This window comes from Dermacentor andersoni, chromosome 1, assembly GCF_023375885.2.
Source record: "Dermacentor andersoni chromosome 1, qqDerAnde1_hic_scaffold, whole genome shotgun sequence".
Lineage (NCBI taxonomy): Eukaryota > Metazoa > Arthropoda > Arachnida > Ixodida > Ixodidae > Dermacentor > Dermacentor andersoni.
Genome location: NC_092814.1, coordinates 308438279 through 308458268, shown reverse-complemented (window position 1 = coordinate 308458268; position 19990 = coordinate 308438279). Strand labels below are relative to the sequence as shown.

Below are 19990 nucleotides of genomic sequence, written 5' to 3'. Positions count from 1 at the left end.
TTAGTAAAAGTTCAAGCTTAACTGTAAAGTCCAGTCTTTGGCTCTCTCAAAATACATTGTAATCTATTTTTCACCTATATAAAGTTAACTTGTCTTGTCGCCGTCAAAATCCGCGACGTCGCGGCGAGCTGGTGTGGAAACATCAAGGCAGCGTCGCCACCTGTCTGGTTTTTGCATTTTTTCTGTCTTATCAAGCCTCTCCGCATTGTAAGAGTGACTTCTTTTTGGTATTTTAGACAGGTAATTTGCTGATACAGCTGAAATATTTTTCTTTTTAGTGTCCCTTTAAACCAACACATATTGAGTGATATGGGGCACCACATCTGTAGTGTTGTTAAAATGACCTACGCAGTGCCATGGCATTGCCTTGAATGGGCCGAGTAATGATGGCTGTGTAGATTTCTAAGTGATTGCAGTTGATCTTAGTAAATGCCATTGAATTTGTTCATTTTTGGCAGTTTTACTAGTGGTGGAAATGCCTGTGGGGCAGTCCCACCAGTAATGGCACTTCCCGCCCAATGTGCAGAAATTGGATCATAATTTAAAAAATGCATATTTTTGTGCACACTTTTCATACTTCCAGCCCCCCTTTTCACCTGGAGATGGTGACGATGATTCAGAGACTGTCTACTCGGAGGTGTCTGAAGTGAGTTGCCTGTCAAGCATCGACAAGAGAATGCAGGAGTCGGGCTGCAGCCCAGAAAGGCTGGGTGCTTGCTCCAAGCTGGGAGATGACCTGCTCAGGATGTTTGTTGGCCAGGTGGAGACAGATGTGACAATTCGTGTGGAAGGCAAGGACATCGGCGCACACAGGTATAACACACATAAGTAATAAGAGGGGGAAAGTGGAAATTACCGGCCTGCCAAGTGACATAAGCAATCGGAATGCAACAGTTATTGAAACCAAAGAAAGTGGGGAGTAATTGAAGGCCGCTATATGTAGGGGGCCTGACTTGCCACATTTCTGTGAATGTAACATGACTGCAGATGTAATGTTTGAAGGGTGAACTTTTGATTGCTCAAAAATGAAAAGTTACAATTTTAATGTGAACTAGTGGTGCATAATGCAATCAAGTTTAAAAAATGCTGCATAAAATGTGGGCATAGAACATTTTAGCTTAGCGTGATCGGCTGCAGCGATGTGCAGCTGCGCAGGTGTCCACTTTCTGGAGCAGTATTCTCGGTCAATCACTTACGAGGGTACGATCACATTTGTGAGATTTCGTGTGACTCAGCACTGGATGTGTTGGTGTTTACGAGCAAGATGTCCGATGCGAAGTCTCACAAACTCTTGAAAGGGATCATATCACCAAAGGGGGTCAACTGAGAAAACAGCCCCTGCTTTGCAAGTTTGAACAAAAACAATACATTCACCACTCATAAAATTTGGCTGGGAAGCATTGGAACAGCATTGCATGAACAGCAAAGCACTTCTTTAAACATTTATCAAAGTAACCATTTTGTTAGTTAATCACATTTTAAGGCTATATATAGGGGCATTTTTCTTGTTTTTCATTCAGCAACATGTGTATGGTAGTAAGCCAGTTTCAAGCTTTGTTTTTTTCTTCAATATATTTTTGTAAGGATTTTGTTGCTGGAAGACAGTTAAAAGCACAGTTGAACCATGATATGGCAAACATGGATATAACAAATTATCGGATGTAGCCAAGTAAATGTAAAGTTTGGTTGGTCATGCTTTGTTTCAATGTTTCCTGCTATAGCAAAATGGAAAATGCATGATCTGACACAGTCTCTGTGATAGTGCAGGAAATATGTTTGCACATGCCTCAAAATGTATATTCTGGTAGCAAAAAATGTGAAATACAGTTGCCAATTGATTTTTCAGATGCCTGAATTTTCGGACCTGCACGATAACTGCATAACCGCCACGTACCTACCCTAACATACCCTTAGTACCAATGTATAAATACTGTAATCAAAATTTCGGATGCCGCACAGTGTTTCAGGGATGAATCACACATGCGATGCGTTCAGCATGGCAGCCATGAAATAAGTTGCCATTATGTTGACTTGCATGAAACTGTAACTTCGATTACTGACTCCCGACGAAGTGGCACTGGTTAGACCTAGTGGCCTAAGCAGTGCAGCTGGCAGAGTGGCTGGTGAGAAGCTGTCGCTGGAAGCTCACCGCCAATATGTTCGCACCCATAGACCTTATAAGCGATCGAGCGGAAGATCAGATGCACAGGCTAGACTGACGACTGTAGTTGTAGAGTATGGATCCACATGTGGTACCCTCTGTGACCGAAAGTCTTCAGGCGACATGCTTGTTTTTAGGTTCACACTCGTAGACTTTGTCAGTGATTTAGCGTTAAATGAGATGTACAAGCTATAAACAGGTGGCCAATAGTAGTGGTGTATGGAAGCACGGTGGCGTCCGTGTCCACAAAATCTGTTGGCAATGTACACGTTTTGGCCAGTGGCTTGTCTTGGTCGAACTGCAATTGGCAAGCCAACAAGTCAATACCGCTCGATGACACAGATTGCATGATTGCATATTGATGGTGGTGCAGAGCACGTGTATGTAATTTATTGATCCTGTGCCTTCTGTCGGCATGGCACGATGTCAGTGAGTCATCAGAATCTGCAGGAGACAATTTGCTGGTTCATCAGAGGCAGCTTGCTTGCGTTTCTGTCACATAAGCCTGATTTAGACTTCTGTTTTTCGCCGATAACTTTTTGTATGCTTATAACAAGATTCAGCTGTATTGTTTTACAGCTTTCCAGTGACTGTGTTCTGTCTACAAGACAAATATGATTACAAAGTGGTTATCATACACTTAGTACATACATCTGTGTGCATGCTGCTGCCAAAATTACTCCTCACTGCTGGTGTACCCCTCATATCTTCCATTCACTGCAAATCCAAGCCATCTTGCTCGTCCCCCTTGAATTGTAGCTGTTACATCTGGGACTTCCCCATTCCTTTTTGTATGTAGTCATTCCAGACTCTTCCAGTGGTTGTCATTCCAAACTCTCATAATTTGTAAAAGAAAAAAAATTTCGGCTGTCCCACGTATAGGATAAGGTGCAAGCATGAAGCCTATGTCACCATGAACCGCTACATGCTCATTATTTTTTATCTCGACATACAATCAATGTCATTGCGATGCACTTAACTCCTGTCACCACATACTTTTGAATGGCAATCGTGGGGACGTGTTTATTTAGGGCTGTGATTTCGTCTTCTGAATGATGGTACACGGCTAAAAAGAGAAAGGAATATACGACTGTGGTGGAATTTGATTCAATGCGGGAAGTTGCTCATGTAGGAATTGTATAGAAACGCTGTTGGAAGGTGGGCTATGCTGTACTTAGTACAGGTACTCTTTGCTGCACTGTGGTTGTGCGACTTAGTACCGAAAATTTATGCAGTATTTTGTTAGGTTTGTGTATCGTGTAAAACCACATTTAAACAGCACAATGCTTGTGCCTGGAAATGCAGTGGCGTTGTTCAATCCCAGCCGCTGCCGTCTCATTTGGATGGATGCGAAATGCAAAAACTCCCGTGTATACTTAGATGTAGGGGCACGCTAAAAAACTCCAGGTGGTCCAAGGTAATCCACAGTCCTGCATTGTGGCGTGCTTCACAACCAGATCGTAGTTTGGGCATGTAAAACCCCAGAATTTAATTTCTTGCAGTGGTATTGGACACATATTTTTTTTTATGTGTAACTTATGTGGGGCACAGTAAAACTATTCATTACAGAAATGAATAGGTTGACTTGGAAAGAAGCATTACATTATAACCAAAAGCACAGCATTCAGGTCAATCCTTGCTTATGCATACCCAAAAGACATTCATGACAATATCAGTTTTCCAATCAAAAACAGAACTACTATAGTTCCTTTAACGTGGGCCCACACCATTTATCACTTAGCAGAAGGTACAGAAATGTCGAGTACCATATATTGGTTGTGCACATGGCAGAGTAGTGTTCAGCAGCCTGGACAACTTTTCAAAGCATGAAAGCCGTGAAAGTGTGGAATCCTTGAACTTTTGAAGCACTTGGAGAGTGAATGAGGAGTACCTTCTGTGCTTGAGCCGAACTGGTGAAATGGGTCCCAAGGAGCTTGTAGTATCTCTAATATCTGGGTTCTGGTGTGACTGTGGTTGCAGAGCTGAAACTTCAAGGGATTGATAGAGGGGAACCACCAGAAGCAGAGCCTGCGGCCTAATTTGACTCTTAAAATTAATAAGACTGTGTTTCATTGTTTACCTTCTTTTCGACAGATTTATCCTGGCATCACGGTCTGACTACTTCTCACTCATCTTCAGGAAGGAATTTGCTGCTGAGGAGAGCGAGACAATCAGCATGGATGGGTAAGGCAGGCCTGTGTTATGCTTCTTTTGAATGTCATTTCCTCTGCCTTAACTTTGATAAACATGTCCACTTAATAAACAGCCTGGATGAACTTTACATGCTGTTAATTATTACTGCTTTCCAATTTTGTGATACTGTTTGAACAATTATTACTGAACTTTCATCACAGGCTCAGTGTGATGTGAAAAAAAAAAAAAAGCTTTCATTACTCTACCAATGAATGCTTCAGAGTTTGTTTTCAAAAAACTTGGTCACTTCATTAACTTTGCTGTACTATAAATAATTATTTGCAATGCATGCAGTATCCTTCATTTGGGCCAAACTTGGGAAGCACAATTGTTATTGGCCGCAGTTGCCATGTTTTAAAGGGAAGTGAAATGCAAAAATTCTTGCGAAATTTTACACTGCACTTAAGAAGTGTAGGTGGCATAATTTATACTGACCCCTTTAACCATGGTTTAGGCATTGTCTGGTTGTCCATTTCTTTTTTTCTGCAACTATGCAAGTATTGCTCATTTATATTCTTTAGTACACATTGCTTTTGTGTGTGTTGGCTGTACTGTATGTTCTTGTTTGAGGGCGGCACCTGTGTAAAGGCCTTACTTTTAAATTTGGGTCCAAGTGTTTAGTGAAGGAAATAGTTTCGAAATTATCTGGGCTTGAGCCATGCCTCTCTTTCCTAAGTGCGCACCTTGCAGGGGCGGATACACTGTGCCAATTGCTCTAGCTTGGTCCAAAGCAGGAAATTAAAAACTAGCCACTAAATTTAGTGGGATGTGTGCCATAAGTGGAAACCACATAGCCTTAGCTGTGTTAATGGCTAATGCTTAGCAGACAAATCCAAGTCCAATTTAATCCGTCTTGGTGGCCCCTTCTGTAGAAAGTTACTATGTTTTCATGGTGCATATTCCAACTCTGCTTCCCCGGAGTACCAGATGTAAACGGTCTTCTGTTTTTCACTTTATCATGTCAGCGTTCACTGCAGGATGAAAGCTTTTCCCAGCTATGTACACGCTCGTCCAATGTGAGAGGGAACACCTCGGCTGTGTTCAAGGCGTTCACTCACTCACTGCTATTTGTCCTGTTGAAGAATCCTGCTCATGGAACTTTTCCTCATTACAAGCACACGCAAGAAAAGTTGCTGGTTTTGAACGCGACTCCAGTGTTACCTTTCATATTGGACGACTCTGTACAATTACCCTTCTATTGTGCCAGCTGACACCACCTTATTTCTGCAAATTTACTGATTTCATCACGCCGCCCAGTTCTCCACCGTCCCTGACTGCACTCCTCTTCTCTTGGAACCCATTCTGTAACTCTGATAGACCACTGGTTATCTGCTGGTGTTACACATCCTGCCCAACCCCGTTTCTTCATCTTAATGTAAACTAGAATGTTGGCTACCCAGAGACTGCTCTCTAATCTGCACTGCTGCCTTTCTGTCTTTTCTTGTTGCACCAATCATTTTTTGTTTGATTGCTCTTTGCACACGGGTTCTTAACTTCTTCTCAAGCTTCCTTGTTAACCTCCAAATTTCTGCCTCATATGTTAGTATCAATAGAATGCAATGATTTATGCTTTTCTTTTCAAGGATAGTGGTAAGCTTCTGGTCATGACTCTGTAATGCCTGCTGTATGCCTGCTGTATGCGCTCCAACCCATTTTTATCCTTTTGTAAATTTCCTACACACGATCACGATCCCCTGCGACTAATTGGCCTAGATAAGCATACCCTTGCCCAGATTCTAGGGGCTGACTGCTAATCACAAATTATCTTTCTTTTGCCAGGATATTGAATATTCCATTATTCTTCTGCATATTAATCTTCTGACCTACTCTTACACTTTTACGGCTGAGGTCCTCCATTCAGTTTTGTCATATTATGCTGGAATCATTATTCAGGTTCCACAGGAAGGGAACAAATCTCTGGATTATCAGAATCCCAAATTAACAATGCACCGAGAAAACAAACAAATGCTTACTGCATCAACATGCCTTTACTTAGTGAAGAAATCCATTACCCTAATTTACACACTGAGCAGAACCTGTGCATAAACTACAATTTTCAATCATGATAGGGCTTGCTAGGTCTCCTGGCATTCTTCGTAGTGTAGTAGTGACAGTGGTGAGACATGCATGTTCATTCGTACAGACGTGCTCTTCACTATCGTGGGTATCTCCAAATTATTGTGGCATCAGTGAGCGCACTTTTTTCCTTGAAAAGTTTACTTAAATATGACATGCACTTTAGATTAAAGTGCAAAACTAACACTGCAATAGTGGCAAGTCATCGTCAGGCCTATTAAAAATTTCTTTAATCCAACTGAATCTGCACTTAGCTGTGGGAGGGCTGTTGTCAAAATCTGCCATGCTATTAAATTCGCTATCTTGTCATCTCTGATTGGCTCAAAGACTGACTACATTTTTTCTGATTGGCTCAAACTGCCAGCATGACAGAATTCGACAACATAGCGGAATTTGACAGTGTCTGATAGAACAGCGCCTCAGCTGTAGGAGCTGTGGTAGCTTTGTGTCCACTCCGGATGTTTGCTGGCATGCCGTGGTCTGCAAGGCATTCAGAGATGTGGTACCTCAAATGTCATAGAGGGTACTGAAGATGAGATAATGTGAGGCTGTTGACAGTGATAAGGAGGTGGCTGACAGTGACGATGAGTGATGCCCTGTCCACTGTAGCTCAGATGCAATAAATATATTTTTTTTCCAAGTCCGAACAAAATGTCATTGCTCTCTCTCTTATGATGAAAGATTGGTGTCAGAAGTGTCAAGGGCATCTCTTTTATTGTTTCTTGAAGTATGAAAATTAATGCATGTGTTACAATCGAGGACATTGCATTTTTTATTTCTGGCCATATTATTCTGGGCATATTACAATTGAGGGCATGTTACGATCGAGTCAATGTGGTAATCACCATTACCATTACGGTAAGCTTGTTCAATGCCCACTTGCAGGCCTCAGTGGAAGCACGTTTCACCCTTAATAACTTCTTTAATATTTATCACATTGCACACCTTGCCACTGCTTGCTACAACCATTTTTGTGACCACAGTAAAAAAATACAGTCGACTTCCATTAATTCAACCTTCATGGGACTGACGAAATTGATTGACTTATCTGGCGGGTTGATTTAAAGAAGAGGCAAAAAAATTTCCAAATGCATGGCTGCTTCATTGGGCACCATTTAATCAATTTTAATTCACCCCCTAATCTAATGCACAACAAGTTTTTATAAGTTATGGAGTCTTCAGGTCTCACAGGAGTACCGACTACAGCAGGTTCAAGCTTAGCGAGCCACAGTGCTGCGTCAGCCTTTGCCTCTAGTGTGCCACTGTGCGCGAGCTTAGGCTGCAAGGGGCTACCGAGCAATGCATGGAAGAACACAGTTAACGGAAAGAAACCCTTTATTGTCTCCGGCAGCACCCAACACTGCTCAAACGCCTGGTCCCGGGGCAGTGCGTGAATCAAAGCGGTCTCGCACCAAGTGCGAAAATACAGAAGGGGGCACCTGTAGCACGTCACTGTGAGAGCACAGACTCAAGCTGGGACACGCCATTAGAAAAAGTCCCGGCAGCTATGCTACTTGCTCTCGCAATGACCAATGGGTAAACTTTGCTAGAGCTCGGGCAATCTCCTATGGCTTGAGCCTCCGTTAAGTGCGGCTCGGCATGGTACAACCTCGTGCGAGCACTGGGCAGCTGTTCGGGTTAGCGTCCGGAAAGGATCAACACAAAGTGTGCGCTTCCCGCACAGGCAAAGGCACTGTGCGCGAGCTCAAGTCCAGGTCGCAAAGGTGTCTGCGGATGAGAGGAAACATGTACATAATCGGTGATGTCCCGGAAATAAGAGAGCCACACTCTGCCATGGGCCACCAAACATAGCCGCGCCCCACGCCCACCGCAAACACTCGCAAGTGGAGCGCCACCGCTGACAACCGGTCGCGAGTGGGAAAGGGGTGAGGTGTAAGGATGGCAGAACAGGTAAAAGCTCACTCAGTGGTGCCGGCACGTACCTCAGTCCCCGCAAAGTTCAATGTAGAAAACAGTGTGCATCCAGATCTAGTGTGCACCCAATTTTTAACAAGAAAAATGTATCATTCCTCCAATTCTGACAATTGGAAAAGGATGAAACTAGCGAAGTTTACCTTCACTGAATTGAAATTTATTTACTTACTGTCCATCGTCATCACTCTTAGACAGCTCTTTATCACTGGCTTTAGGCCACAACATGTCATCCTCCTGCAGTCCAAGGTAAAGTTTTCTAAAATAGCTCCCCGCAATGGTTGCCACTGTAAATCGTTCATTCCTGAGTGATAGTGTGTCAGTGCAAAGTCCGCTGCTTTGTTTTATGTGGCTGCTTAGCATGGCTGCAATTGCCAACCTTTAATTCAGACTGTATGGGGACTGCCTAAAGTTCGTCTAATAGGGGGTTAGAAATATCAAATTAGCCATAAAAGAAAAGGACTTTATTATTCGAGTGGCTAACTAAGCTTGTCAATGCACTGCTGCACACTCGCACACTTGCGAGTTACCTGGTCAGTCTGTATTTCGACCACTGTCATGCTGTCTCTACAGATATACGAAAGTGCAGTCAATGCATGCACTGAATATTCATCCCCTGGCAACTTAAACAGAGGTAGCCCACGCTCCAACAACTGAATGATTGTGAGTTGCTTTGCAACGTTCATGCACATTCAGCCAACAGGCGACACTTTCTTCGTTTAATTGTCCCCTTCCCCTCGGTGGAGACGTCAAGGGTAGAGTTGGCACCACTTGAAGCTGTTTGATGATTCTGAGTGACAAAAATTTGTAACCGCAATCAAAGAAGTTGTCCAGAAGGGACAGTGTTGCTTTTTAACATGCAAGGAACAAATGGTAGACACACGGAACATGCACAACAAACAGCAAATGCAGCCTTTTAACGTTAGCCGCTTGGCTTGACTTCGTCCTGTGGTATAGGTGTTGGCGACTACTGGATTGACTAGGTTTTGCTAATTTCGGTTTTGAGGAGGTGGTGGCAAAGTATCAAAGCAAAAAAATTGCTCATTTTGCTCGACTCGGTAGCCAAATTAGCATGTGGTTGTGTAGGTGGAGTCTAAAATCCTGCATGGAACTCTGTAAGGTGTCTGAAATTTTGGTCATCCGTATGTCTGTGAGGTGAGTGGAAGTGCGGCGAAGCTGTCCAAATAATCAAACATGTCCAGCTTATCAGTAGGTGACTGTATTGTGTTGCATATTTACAATGCTCTGCCTTCACCACACTTAACTGTTTGTCCCAATTGAGCTGCACAGTCAAATGCTTCTTAATTAACAAGCATTTGATGCCATGAAATGTCGGAACGAAACGGCAAGTCAAAGTTATCCTATTTTTCAGATTAATGATGGTCATATTAATTAGCATTTTATCATGCAAGGTAGATCAGCAAAAGGTGCTGTGGCCGTGCACCTTTTGCTGATCTTTTGCCGTGCACCTTTTGCTTCAGATGCTCTTTTTGTGATGCAGTTGGGGAAAAAAAGCAGTCGTGCTGCAAGGCCAGTGTCTCTTTATTTGATGCAAGAATGGCAGCCAGAAATATGCGTAATGAGCAGCTAATGACTGGTTGCGAGTGGGCAGTTGTTCGTTATAATATTGTTATTCTTTCTGCTTGCCATTTCTATGAATCCCCGAGTTGTACTCGGATGACGAATCTTTGAAGATCTGGAATGCACTGCACATACTCGATGTGTAGCTCTTAATTTCATTTATAGACTGTAGCAACCAGTTGTTTGTCAGATCATCCGGATACATTTCGCAGTGTACAAAATGTGCGATGTTGTCCCCATGTCATCTTTTAAGGTGCAGGCAGCCAACTGCACACATGTTGCATGTTTTGGTGGTACGTACTGGTATAAACATGCTGAAAACTTGCATTTTTGCGGTTTTCACTGTAGCAGGGATGACACTGTTAGCTTCCTGCACAACAATATGCTTTTACCAGGGTGGCATTGGCATTTTCAAAGGAAGGAATTTTAAGTATCATATGTTGCCTTACTGACTTGGTGAATTGCTGTGAAGGAAGGCTATCTTAATTTTTTCGCATTTTATTATTCCTGACGAGAGTGAGTGTATAATGTGAAGGGACAGCAAACAGGTGTGGAAAGGCAGCAAATAATTTTGTCAATGTTACTGAACCTGCTGTTCTACTCAACACCTACCATTTGTGCAGATTACGATATCTTTTCTGTCAATGTCAACTATGTCAATGCCAAAGTTCCTTGACTTAGTTCCACACTGGCTATTAACGAATAATGTTTTTCTCCTCTTGCGTGTAGTATTTTACCAATGTTGAGCTTTACTAAGCTGCTCAAAAGTAAGTTCTGCTCTAAAATTGATACTGCTGCTCCAAAGTGGCGATATTGCTGCTTCCAAGTCTGCTCCAAAACACTCTAGGCCGTTTCCACCCCTGGCCTTCTTATCTGCACCCATGCCTTGTGGCACAGGTTGTCCTGTTATTGTGTGGTATTGGCGCACCATCTAGAGATGATGTTGGGCTTCTGTCCAATCTGTTTGTTACTTCTACTGTTGAACATTCTTTGGAGGGACGCTTTTGGTCTAGCATTAATGTCGTCGCAAAATTCGTATCCTGGCACCCCACAGCTTGTCCCGTTGCACTTTCTCCCTGTGCATACACATTTGTGCAATGTATGCTGCTTTCTATAGGCAGCTACTGCTGCTGCATGGTGCCCTGAGCATGTGTGATTCCCACAGAGGGACTCTGCAATTCGTCCGTACTGAATATTCGTGTAGTGAGCTTCTGTCGCGCCTGCGCGGCTCAAGATGTCTGTGTCCTCTATCGACTGTGACATTTAGTTCACAGTTTGGGCAAAAACCGTGGTAGTTCTTTCATTGTGCAACTTTGTGTGTGGACGCATCGCGATAGCCCAGTGGCTGTGGTGTTGCGCTACTGAGCTCGAGGTCGCAGGAATCGATTCTGGCTGCGGAAGCCACATTTCGTTGAGGGCGAAATGTAAAAAATGTTCGTGTACTTCGATTTAGGTGCATGGTAAAGAAATCCCTGCTTGTCAAAATTAATTCAGTCTCCCACTATGGCATGCCTCATAATCAGACTGTGGTTTTGGCATTTAGAACCCCAGAATCAAATTTTTTTTTTAACCTTGCATAGGATATGACATCTGATCCTGTCTCGCCTTATAACAACGCACTCCAGGTGAGCCATACTGCTCCAGCTCTAGGATTTATACTAATGAGAATGATTGAGATAGCAAATAAAGCTAAACTTTTGACGTAATAGTTCTGTGGAAACCTGCAAGGTGGAGAGAAGTAATTAAGAAAAAATGAGACATCCACCTAATTGTAGCAAATGCTACAAAGGAAACCCATACGGGTTCCTTGAAAGAAAAGCCTTGCAGTTGAAGAAAAATTCGTCCCAGACCAGGACAAATTTTTCTTCAACTTCGAGGCTTTTTTTTCGAGGAACCCGTATGGGTTACCTTTGTAGCATTTGCTACGATTAGGTGGATGTCTCATTTTCCCTTAATTAAAGCTAAACTAGCATCTCCCAAGGTTGTTGGATTTGACATCAGGCATGTCTGCGTTCTTTTTTTTTTTTTTTTTTTGAACAGTGCCAAAAAGCACATGACAAGGAAGAGCTCAGGACCAAAGCAGAACAGCGCTGGTCCTGCGCTCTTTCTTTTCCGTGCTTTTTGGTGCTGTTTAAAATGAATGAACCGTGCTAACTAGCTTGCACCCAAGCCCTTCTATGTCTGCTTTGTTGCGCTAAGTTGTTAAAAGTTAAGTATCCATGTGTTCTTGTAACATCATGCTTACTTGTAACATCACTTTCAAAACCTCGGAAATGAAAAAAAGAGGAAAACATTCCCGAATTAGTTTAGATTTGAACCAAGAACTTCAACTCTGAAGCGGGTGCTCTGCCACTACTCCACAACAGCATTTCATTTGTGGCTCAGAAAAGTTGCATCATAGGCTTACTCTCCTAAGTTCAGAAGATGGTTTTAACGGGTCACGCTAATGGTACCATAGGAAAACAAATTCACTTTCAGCCGAAGGGGAAACATTGAAAGTGATAGCAAGGTTTAGTGTTGCACTTAAGCTCCTTGCACACTGTTCTAACAATACTCACAGGCAATATGGCGCAACCCAGTATGCAAGACAGTCACTGCTGCGCAGCAGGAACAAGTTCCCTGTCGGATACCAAGTGTGTCACTACATTGCTGCGATGAGGAATGCTGGAAGTGGCGTTACAGGCATTGCATCTAGATGGTGTGCAGAAAATGAGACCAATAGGAAAACCATTAGCATTTGCCAGCACCCGGTGAAAGAATGAGATAGATTTAGCTTGACGTTTATAATTTGTTCAGCTCGGACCAGTGTATGCGTCACGGTGCAATATGCATACAGCTCCACAGCAGAAATGCTAATGTGTGTACGCAACACTCATGCCAGCAGTGGAAGCCAGAACAGTGCCCTGGCTCTGGCAGAGCCGATTCGCCAGACCATGACAGCGCATCCACTTGGTTTCGGTGTTTGTAGCCAATGCCACTGCACGTCTCTGTCTCTGGAGGCCTTTTAACCTTCCCCCATGGGCTGTGCATATGTCGTCGATACCCAGACAGCGCTATGGCAGCAGAACTAACAGCGGCAGTAAGAGTATGCCTCGAGTGTCCCTATAATTGCTACGCAATAAATTTCTTTCGTAGTTGAAATTAAGCCTTATAAAGTTCTCAAGGGCAAACCAAACAAGGAACATTCCTCCTCTGTCTTTTCCCATGCTGCAAGGAAAGAAATAATTACTTTATAATCTCGCTGCGCTCCACAAAGTTATTTCAGCTAGTCACATTAAAGGTAGCATCACAAATTTCGAATTCCTTCTTTTTTTATATATATTACACCTTAAAGTATACAAAGGTACATTAAACAATGAACAGCACGCCTCTTTGTCTTCTTCCATTCAGTCATCCCTGGCTCAAGATCACATGGCTACCAGGTCACTGAGGCAGATCATCTTATAGCTCCAAATTTACCTAAGCAATGATCAAGATTGTTCTTTGCCTGTCACTTCATATTAGTTGGGTTCCAACCAATAAATGCACTGCTGGGGCAACCCAGGCGAATAAAATAGTAGCTTCAAGTGTTTTGTTTAAGTATACGAACTGTTTGTCAGTAAGTTGGACAGACCACATGAGTTGATTGTGGGTAGAGAGTGAAGTAGGTGGGAAAGGAAGCTTTGGTGAAGCTTTCAGGATCATGAAATTGGGAACTGACTTGTGTACAAGTGAACCATCCATCCAATTGATAGAAAGTTTGAATGTTTAAACCAAACAGTAAAGATATGAGGCCAAGCACATGTTCGTTGTAATTAAATTTTTCAGTTTTTTCTTCTTTTTTTTCTTTCTTTTCTTTTTCTTTCTTTTTTTTTCTTTTCTTTTTCCTTTTTTTCTTTTCTGCACACGCACAGCAGCAATCTGTGGGATTGTTTCCACATTGAAAACTTTCTCCCATCTCCTTCCTTTTGTTTACTTGTACTCGCTTTTTTTTTCACCTGCTGGAACCATGTTACCCTTTAACTTTATTAGTTGCAGTGCTGCAGATAGTTGGAGCTTTTGGTCCAGCACTGTACCTTGTTGCCTTTGGATGCTGCAGGTTCACACATGGTGCAGTAGTGTTTGCTCTTCACCACCTGTATGGCGGCGCAGCTAGCCCTCCACGAGAGGTGCACGTCTCGGAGCTGGCGCTACTGGCTGAGGTGCTTGGTGTTGACAGCTTGCGACGGGTGGTGCTGTCTCATGTACGCACCTACTACTGCCACTTCTTCCACAAGGTGGGCCTCGCACTATATTTGTACGCAGGACTGTGCCCGCTGTGTGCTCCTGACATATTGACTTCAGAATTGACCTCATTGTGCACTAGAATGTTCCAGTTCACAATGACAGAACCACCTCTTTTTAATACTTTGTTGTACAGTAAAAACTAGGGGCATGCGAATATTCTAAATTTTGAATACTGTTTACTGGTTCGTATTCAGTTTGAGAGTTAATTGTTCGAAGTTGTCCAATATTGGCCTCTCTTAATGTTTAAGGGTTAACACTTACTGAAGTCCCAAAAGAGAGAGAACGGTAGATGTGAGGGCTGTTCCGAATGGTTCTGCTGCAGGATAGCAACTGTTGTGCAGGGGCACCAGTTCCTCAGCGAACACAGAGGGAATACGTCTTCTGCTCAAATATTTCCAGTCGTTCAATACGAATGGGTCATAATGAGGTAGCCTGTGTATGGATTTGTTCAGACTTATTATTTGGCCAGTCTCGCAATGTTTGCATCCTCTAAAACAATGTGTGGTAGTGTAGCATCACACTTCTCTCCTTCAGTGAACACAACACTGTATATGTGCATCTGGTAACATGCTGTTCCCTTGTTTCATCACTGTCATTGCCATGGTACCACACTTAATTTGCAGGCTCCTCAGTTATCCAGATGTCTAATTGCGAATGGTATGAGATGCATGTCTCAGTGTATATAACCCTGATTTTTTTTTTCTTTTAACAAATGGACTCTGTGTAAACTTCATATTCTATGTTGCTTCAGAAATGAATCAGATATTCAACATTCGATCAGATAATCAATGGTCATGTTTCTCAAATATTCATATTAAATTCAACTAGGAAATGCCACTATTCGATCACCCTTAGTAAAAGCTCATTAATTTATGTCTTGCTGGACTGTCAAAAACATTGAGTTATAGGGTTCCCAAACCATCGAATATAGAAACAAAATCTACTGGGAAGACGTTTCAGTGTGTGATTGTTTCAATGTGTCAAAACAATAACATCCCTCTCTGCTCAATTGAGTCAAGCATGCAGTTGTGCAGGCGGATAAATTATCGAACAGCATGCTATAAGTTGTATTAAATTTTGGTTGTCCTTGTATATTGCATCTGTGGAGTGAGTGGGGGTGCTGCAAAGCTGTCCAAATAATCAGTTGGCAACTGTATATAAGCGTGCATTTTTTTTTTCGTTTCTCTCACACTCTTTCCTTCATCCTTCATCATTTTTACATCTGAAGTAGCATGCCAAACCTGTCACCAGGCTAACTGATCCAGTTATAAATTTTCACTATTATGTGCATGCACATTTGGGATGTTTTGGTTGATGCATATGGTTCCTAGTGATTCATTCTTAAAATATATAAGTTTTGTAGACAGTGGTTCAGCTGTATAGTGCGAATAACATGGTAGTGAGTGTTCAATATTCTGTTATATGGGACTAATGGTCTGGGCTGACACAGGGACAGCTTTCTCAAAAAAAAGCTGTTTAGCTCAGAAGGCTGGAAATGCAGAACATCTTTTTTGATAAAGGGAAAATCAGACATCCACCCGTTTGTAGCAATTGCTACAAAGGAAACCCATACGGGTTCCTCGAAAGAAAAGCCTCAGAGTTGAAGAAAATTTCGCCCTGGTCCGGGACTCAAACCCGGGACCACCACCTTTCCGGGGCAGCTGCTCTACCATCTGAGGTAACCAGGCGGCTAGCAGATGGCAGGGCAAAGTCGAATTTGTCGACAACACGAAGCAAAGGCAAGAATTTGACGTAGCAGCTCTGCGGAAACTCGCAAGGTGGAGAGAAGTAATCCCATCTCATGTTACTTCTCTCCACCTTGCAGGTTTCCGCAGAACTACTGCGTCAAACTCTTGCCTTTGCTTCGTGTTGTCAACAATTTCGACTTCGCCCTGCCATCTGCTAGCCACCTGGTTAGCTCAGATGGTAGAGCGGCTGGCCCGGAACGGCGGTGGTCCCGGGTTCGAGTCTTGGACCAGGACAAATTTGTTTCTTGTTTTTTTTCCAGTTCTGAGGCTTTTCTTTCGAAGAACCCATATGGGTTTCCTTTGTAGCAGTTGCTACAAATGGGTGGATGTCTGATTTTCCCTTTATCAATTACTTCTCTCCACCTTGCGGGTTTCCACAGTAGTACTACGTCAAAACTATGGTTGTCCATAGTGGTTCACCAATATGGATTCCCTTTGATGTTTGCTTGCCACAGCGTTCTCAGATTGTAACTGACTGTAGTCAAGTTTTATTGTGCTTTACCTCATTAGGGCACTGAATGTTCTTGGTGTGGTGAGCACCACTTGCACATGTGGCCTCCGGCACTGTTGAGCTTGTTCTGTATGTGTCATCATCATCATCAGCCTGTTTTACGTCCACTGCAGCACAAAGGCCTCTCCCTGCGATCTCCAATTACCCCTGTCCTGCGCCAACCGATTCCAACTAGCACCCGCGAATTTCCTAATTTCATTGCTCCACCAAGTCTTCTGCCGTCTTCAACTGCGTTTCCCTTCTCTTGGTACCCATTCTATAAGCATATTGGTCCCACGGTTATCTAACCGGCGCATTACATGACCTGCCGAGCTCTATTTTTTTCTCTTGATGCCTATTAGAATATTGTCTCACTGATCCAAACCGCTCTCTTTGTCTCTTAACGTTATGCCTAGCAATCTTCATTCCATCGCTCTTTGCGCAATCCTTAACTTGTTCTCAAGCTTCTTTGTCAGTCTCCAAGTCTCTGCCCCATATGTCAGCATTGGTAAATGCACTGATTGTACACCTTCCTTTTCAATGATAATGGTAAGCTTCCAGTCAGGAGCTGACAATGTCTGCCGTATGCGATCCAACCCATTTTTATTCTTCTATGAATTTCCTTCTCCTGATCAGGGTTCCCTGTGATTAATTGACCTAGGTAAACGAACTCTTCACAGACTCTAGAGGCTGACTGGCGACCTTGAACTCTTGTTCCTTTGCCCAGCTATTTATCATTATCTTTAATAATATGCATATCTGCATATTAATCGTCAGCCTTACTCTTACACACTCTCTGTTAAGGTCCTCAATCATTTGTTGTAACTCGTCTGTATTGTTGCTGAATGGAACAATGTCGTCGACAAACCGAAGGTTGCCGAGATATTTGTCGCCGATCCTTACTGCTAAGCCTTCCCAGTTTAATAGCTTGAATACTTCTTCTAAGCATGCAGTGAATAGCATTGGAGAGATTGTGTCTCCCTGTCTGACCCCTTTCTTTATAGGTATCTTCCTGCTTTTCTTGTGTAGAATTAAAGTAGCTGTAGAACCTCTGTAGATATTTTCCAAGATATCTACGTAAGTGTTCTGTACTCCTTGATTACGTAATGCCTCTATGACTGCTGGTATCTCTCCTGAATCAAATACCTTTTCGTTATCTATGAAAGCCATATAGAGAGGCTTATTGTACTCTGCGGATTTCTCAATAACCTGATTAATCACATGGATGTGATCCATTGTAGAATATCCCTTCCTGAAGCCAGCCTGTTCCCTTGGTTGACTAAAGTGTAATGTTGCCCTTATTCTATTGGAGATTATTTTTGTAAGTATTTTATATAATACTGGGAGTAAGCTAATGGGCCTGTAATTTTTCAATTCTTTAACATCTCCCTTTTTGTGGATTAGTATAATGTTTGCATTCTTCTAGTTTTCTGGTACCCTTGCAGTCGATAGACACTTTGCATTATGTCTCCTCCATCTTTGATTAAACCGGCTGTTATTCCATCTTCTCCTGCTGCTCTTCCTTGTTTCATGTCTTGCAAGGCCCTTCTGACCTCATCGCTAGTTATAGGAAGAGTTTCTGTATCCTGTTCATTACTGTTTCTAATGGAGGTATCCTGACTCCTCTGGGTATTGTACAGGTCAGTCTAGAATTCTTCTGCTTCTTTTACTATATCTTCGAGATTGCTGACGATATTACCTGGCTTATCTTTCAGTGCATACATCTTGGTTTGCCCTATGCCAAGTTTCTTTCTCACTGATTTCAGGCTGCATTCATTTTTTACGGCTTCTTCAATCTTTCTCACATTATAGTGTCGAATGTCACTTATTTTCGCCTTGTTGATCAGTTTTGACAGTTCCGCGAATTCTATCTTATATCTTGAGTATGACACTTTCATTCTTTGTCGTTTCTTTATTAGATCTTTTGTTACATGGGAGAGCTTGCCTACTGGTTGCCTTGGTGCCTTGCCTCCCACTTCAATTGCTGCCTGCGAAGCCAGCCTAGTTATGGTTTCATTCATTACCTCTATGTCATCTTCATCTCTTCGTTCTAAGGCTGCATATTTGTATGCAAGTACCAGCCTGAATTTGTATGCTTTTACCCTTACTGCCTCTAAGTTGACCTGTTTTTTCTTGACCAATTTTACCCTTTCTCTGTTCAAATTGAGGTGAATCCTAGCCATCACTAACCTATGATCACTGCACTTTACTCTACCTATCACTTCTACATCCTCCACTATGCTGGGATCAGCAGAAAGTATGAAGTCAATTTCATTTCTTGTTTCACCGTTAGGGCTTTTCCAGGTCCAGTTTCTGTTGCTACGCTTCCTGAAAAAAAGGCGTTCATTATTCTTAGCTTACCGTATTTATTCGAATCTAGGCCTATAGTTTGTTTCAAATAATCATATTCCAAACTCTAGGGTCGGCTTAGATTCGAGGATTTTAATAAACGTGCCAGTTTTTCATTGAAACTGCTAAATATGGTGCTTAGCTAGCGCCATCTAGAAAAGTCAGTATCGCAGCCGCTACTAACCGTGCCAGTAGGCAACTGTACACAAGCGAGGTCGCCATTTTGACCTGTGTCGTGTCAGCCATATTGGTGTGCGGCGTGGTGTTATCGCGATGGCACCAAGCAGGAGATGCCACTACAGTGCCGCTTTCAACCAAAAAGTTGTGATAGCCGCAGAGGCATCGTCGAACCTTCAAGCCGGGCGGGACTTCGGCGTCAACGAGAAAAACGGCCGTCGTTGGAGGGGACAACGACAGCAGCTTTTTGCACGCGCCACAACGAGGATGGCATTTAGCGGACCAAAGAAAGGCCGTCACCACAAAGTGGAGACAGTTTTGGCCGACTTTGTTCGGACGCAGAGAGCAGCTGCCCTTCCAGTGACAACAGAAGCGCTCCGAGCGAAAGCTAGGGAACTTTAAAGGAAGTGAGGCCTAACGCCAAAGGATTTCAAAGCCAGCCGGCGCTGGCTTCAGAAATTCATGAAGCGCTTCAGCTTCAGCCTCCGACGTCGCACTTCAATCACCCAGAAGCTGCCAAGCGATTTCGAAGAAAAGCTGATAACTTTTCAGCGCTACGTGCTGCAAAAGAGAGAAATGGCACACTACAACCTTGGGCAAATCGGCAACGCCAACCAGATGGTTGTGTATTTTAATATGCCAGTGGTTTACACCATGAATGAAAAGGGTGCCAAGGAGGTGAAGGAGTGCTCTGTGGGCTACGAGAAGCAGCGTGCAATTGTGATGCTGTGCTGCACAGCTGGTGGACATAAACTTCCTCCTTATATGATATTTAAAAGGAAGACACTGCCTGCTCGAGAAACTTTCCCAAGAAATGTCATTGTGCGGGCAAATGAGAACGGGTGGATGACGGATGCGATGGTGGAAGAGTGGGTTAAGATTGTGTGGCAACGGTGTCCAGAAGCCCTTTTGACAAAGAACTCGCTCCTTGTCGTCAACTCTTACCATGGGCACTTGACCGACAATGGGAAGGCTGCGCTCGCCCAAGCGAACACAGACCTCGCTGTCATACCGGGC

At 43.1% G+C, this 19990-nt stretch overlaps 1 protein-coding gene across 1 annotated transcript in view; it reads left to right on the top strand.

Annotated features, from left to right (window-relative positions):
- The window catches only part of LOC126548168 (uncharacterized), a 148165-nt gene that overhangs the window by 31861 nt on the left and 96314 nt on the right, over positions 1–19990 (top strand). The window contains exons 5-7 of the mRNA XM_072285248.1: positions 584–813; positions 4256–4345; positions 14022–14199. Coding sequence (XP_072141349.1) covers positions 584–813; positions 4256–4345; positions 14022–14199 — 498 coding nt within the window. The remainder of the gene's footprint in view (positions 1–583; positions 814–4255; positions 4346–14021; positions 14200–19990) is intronic.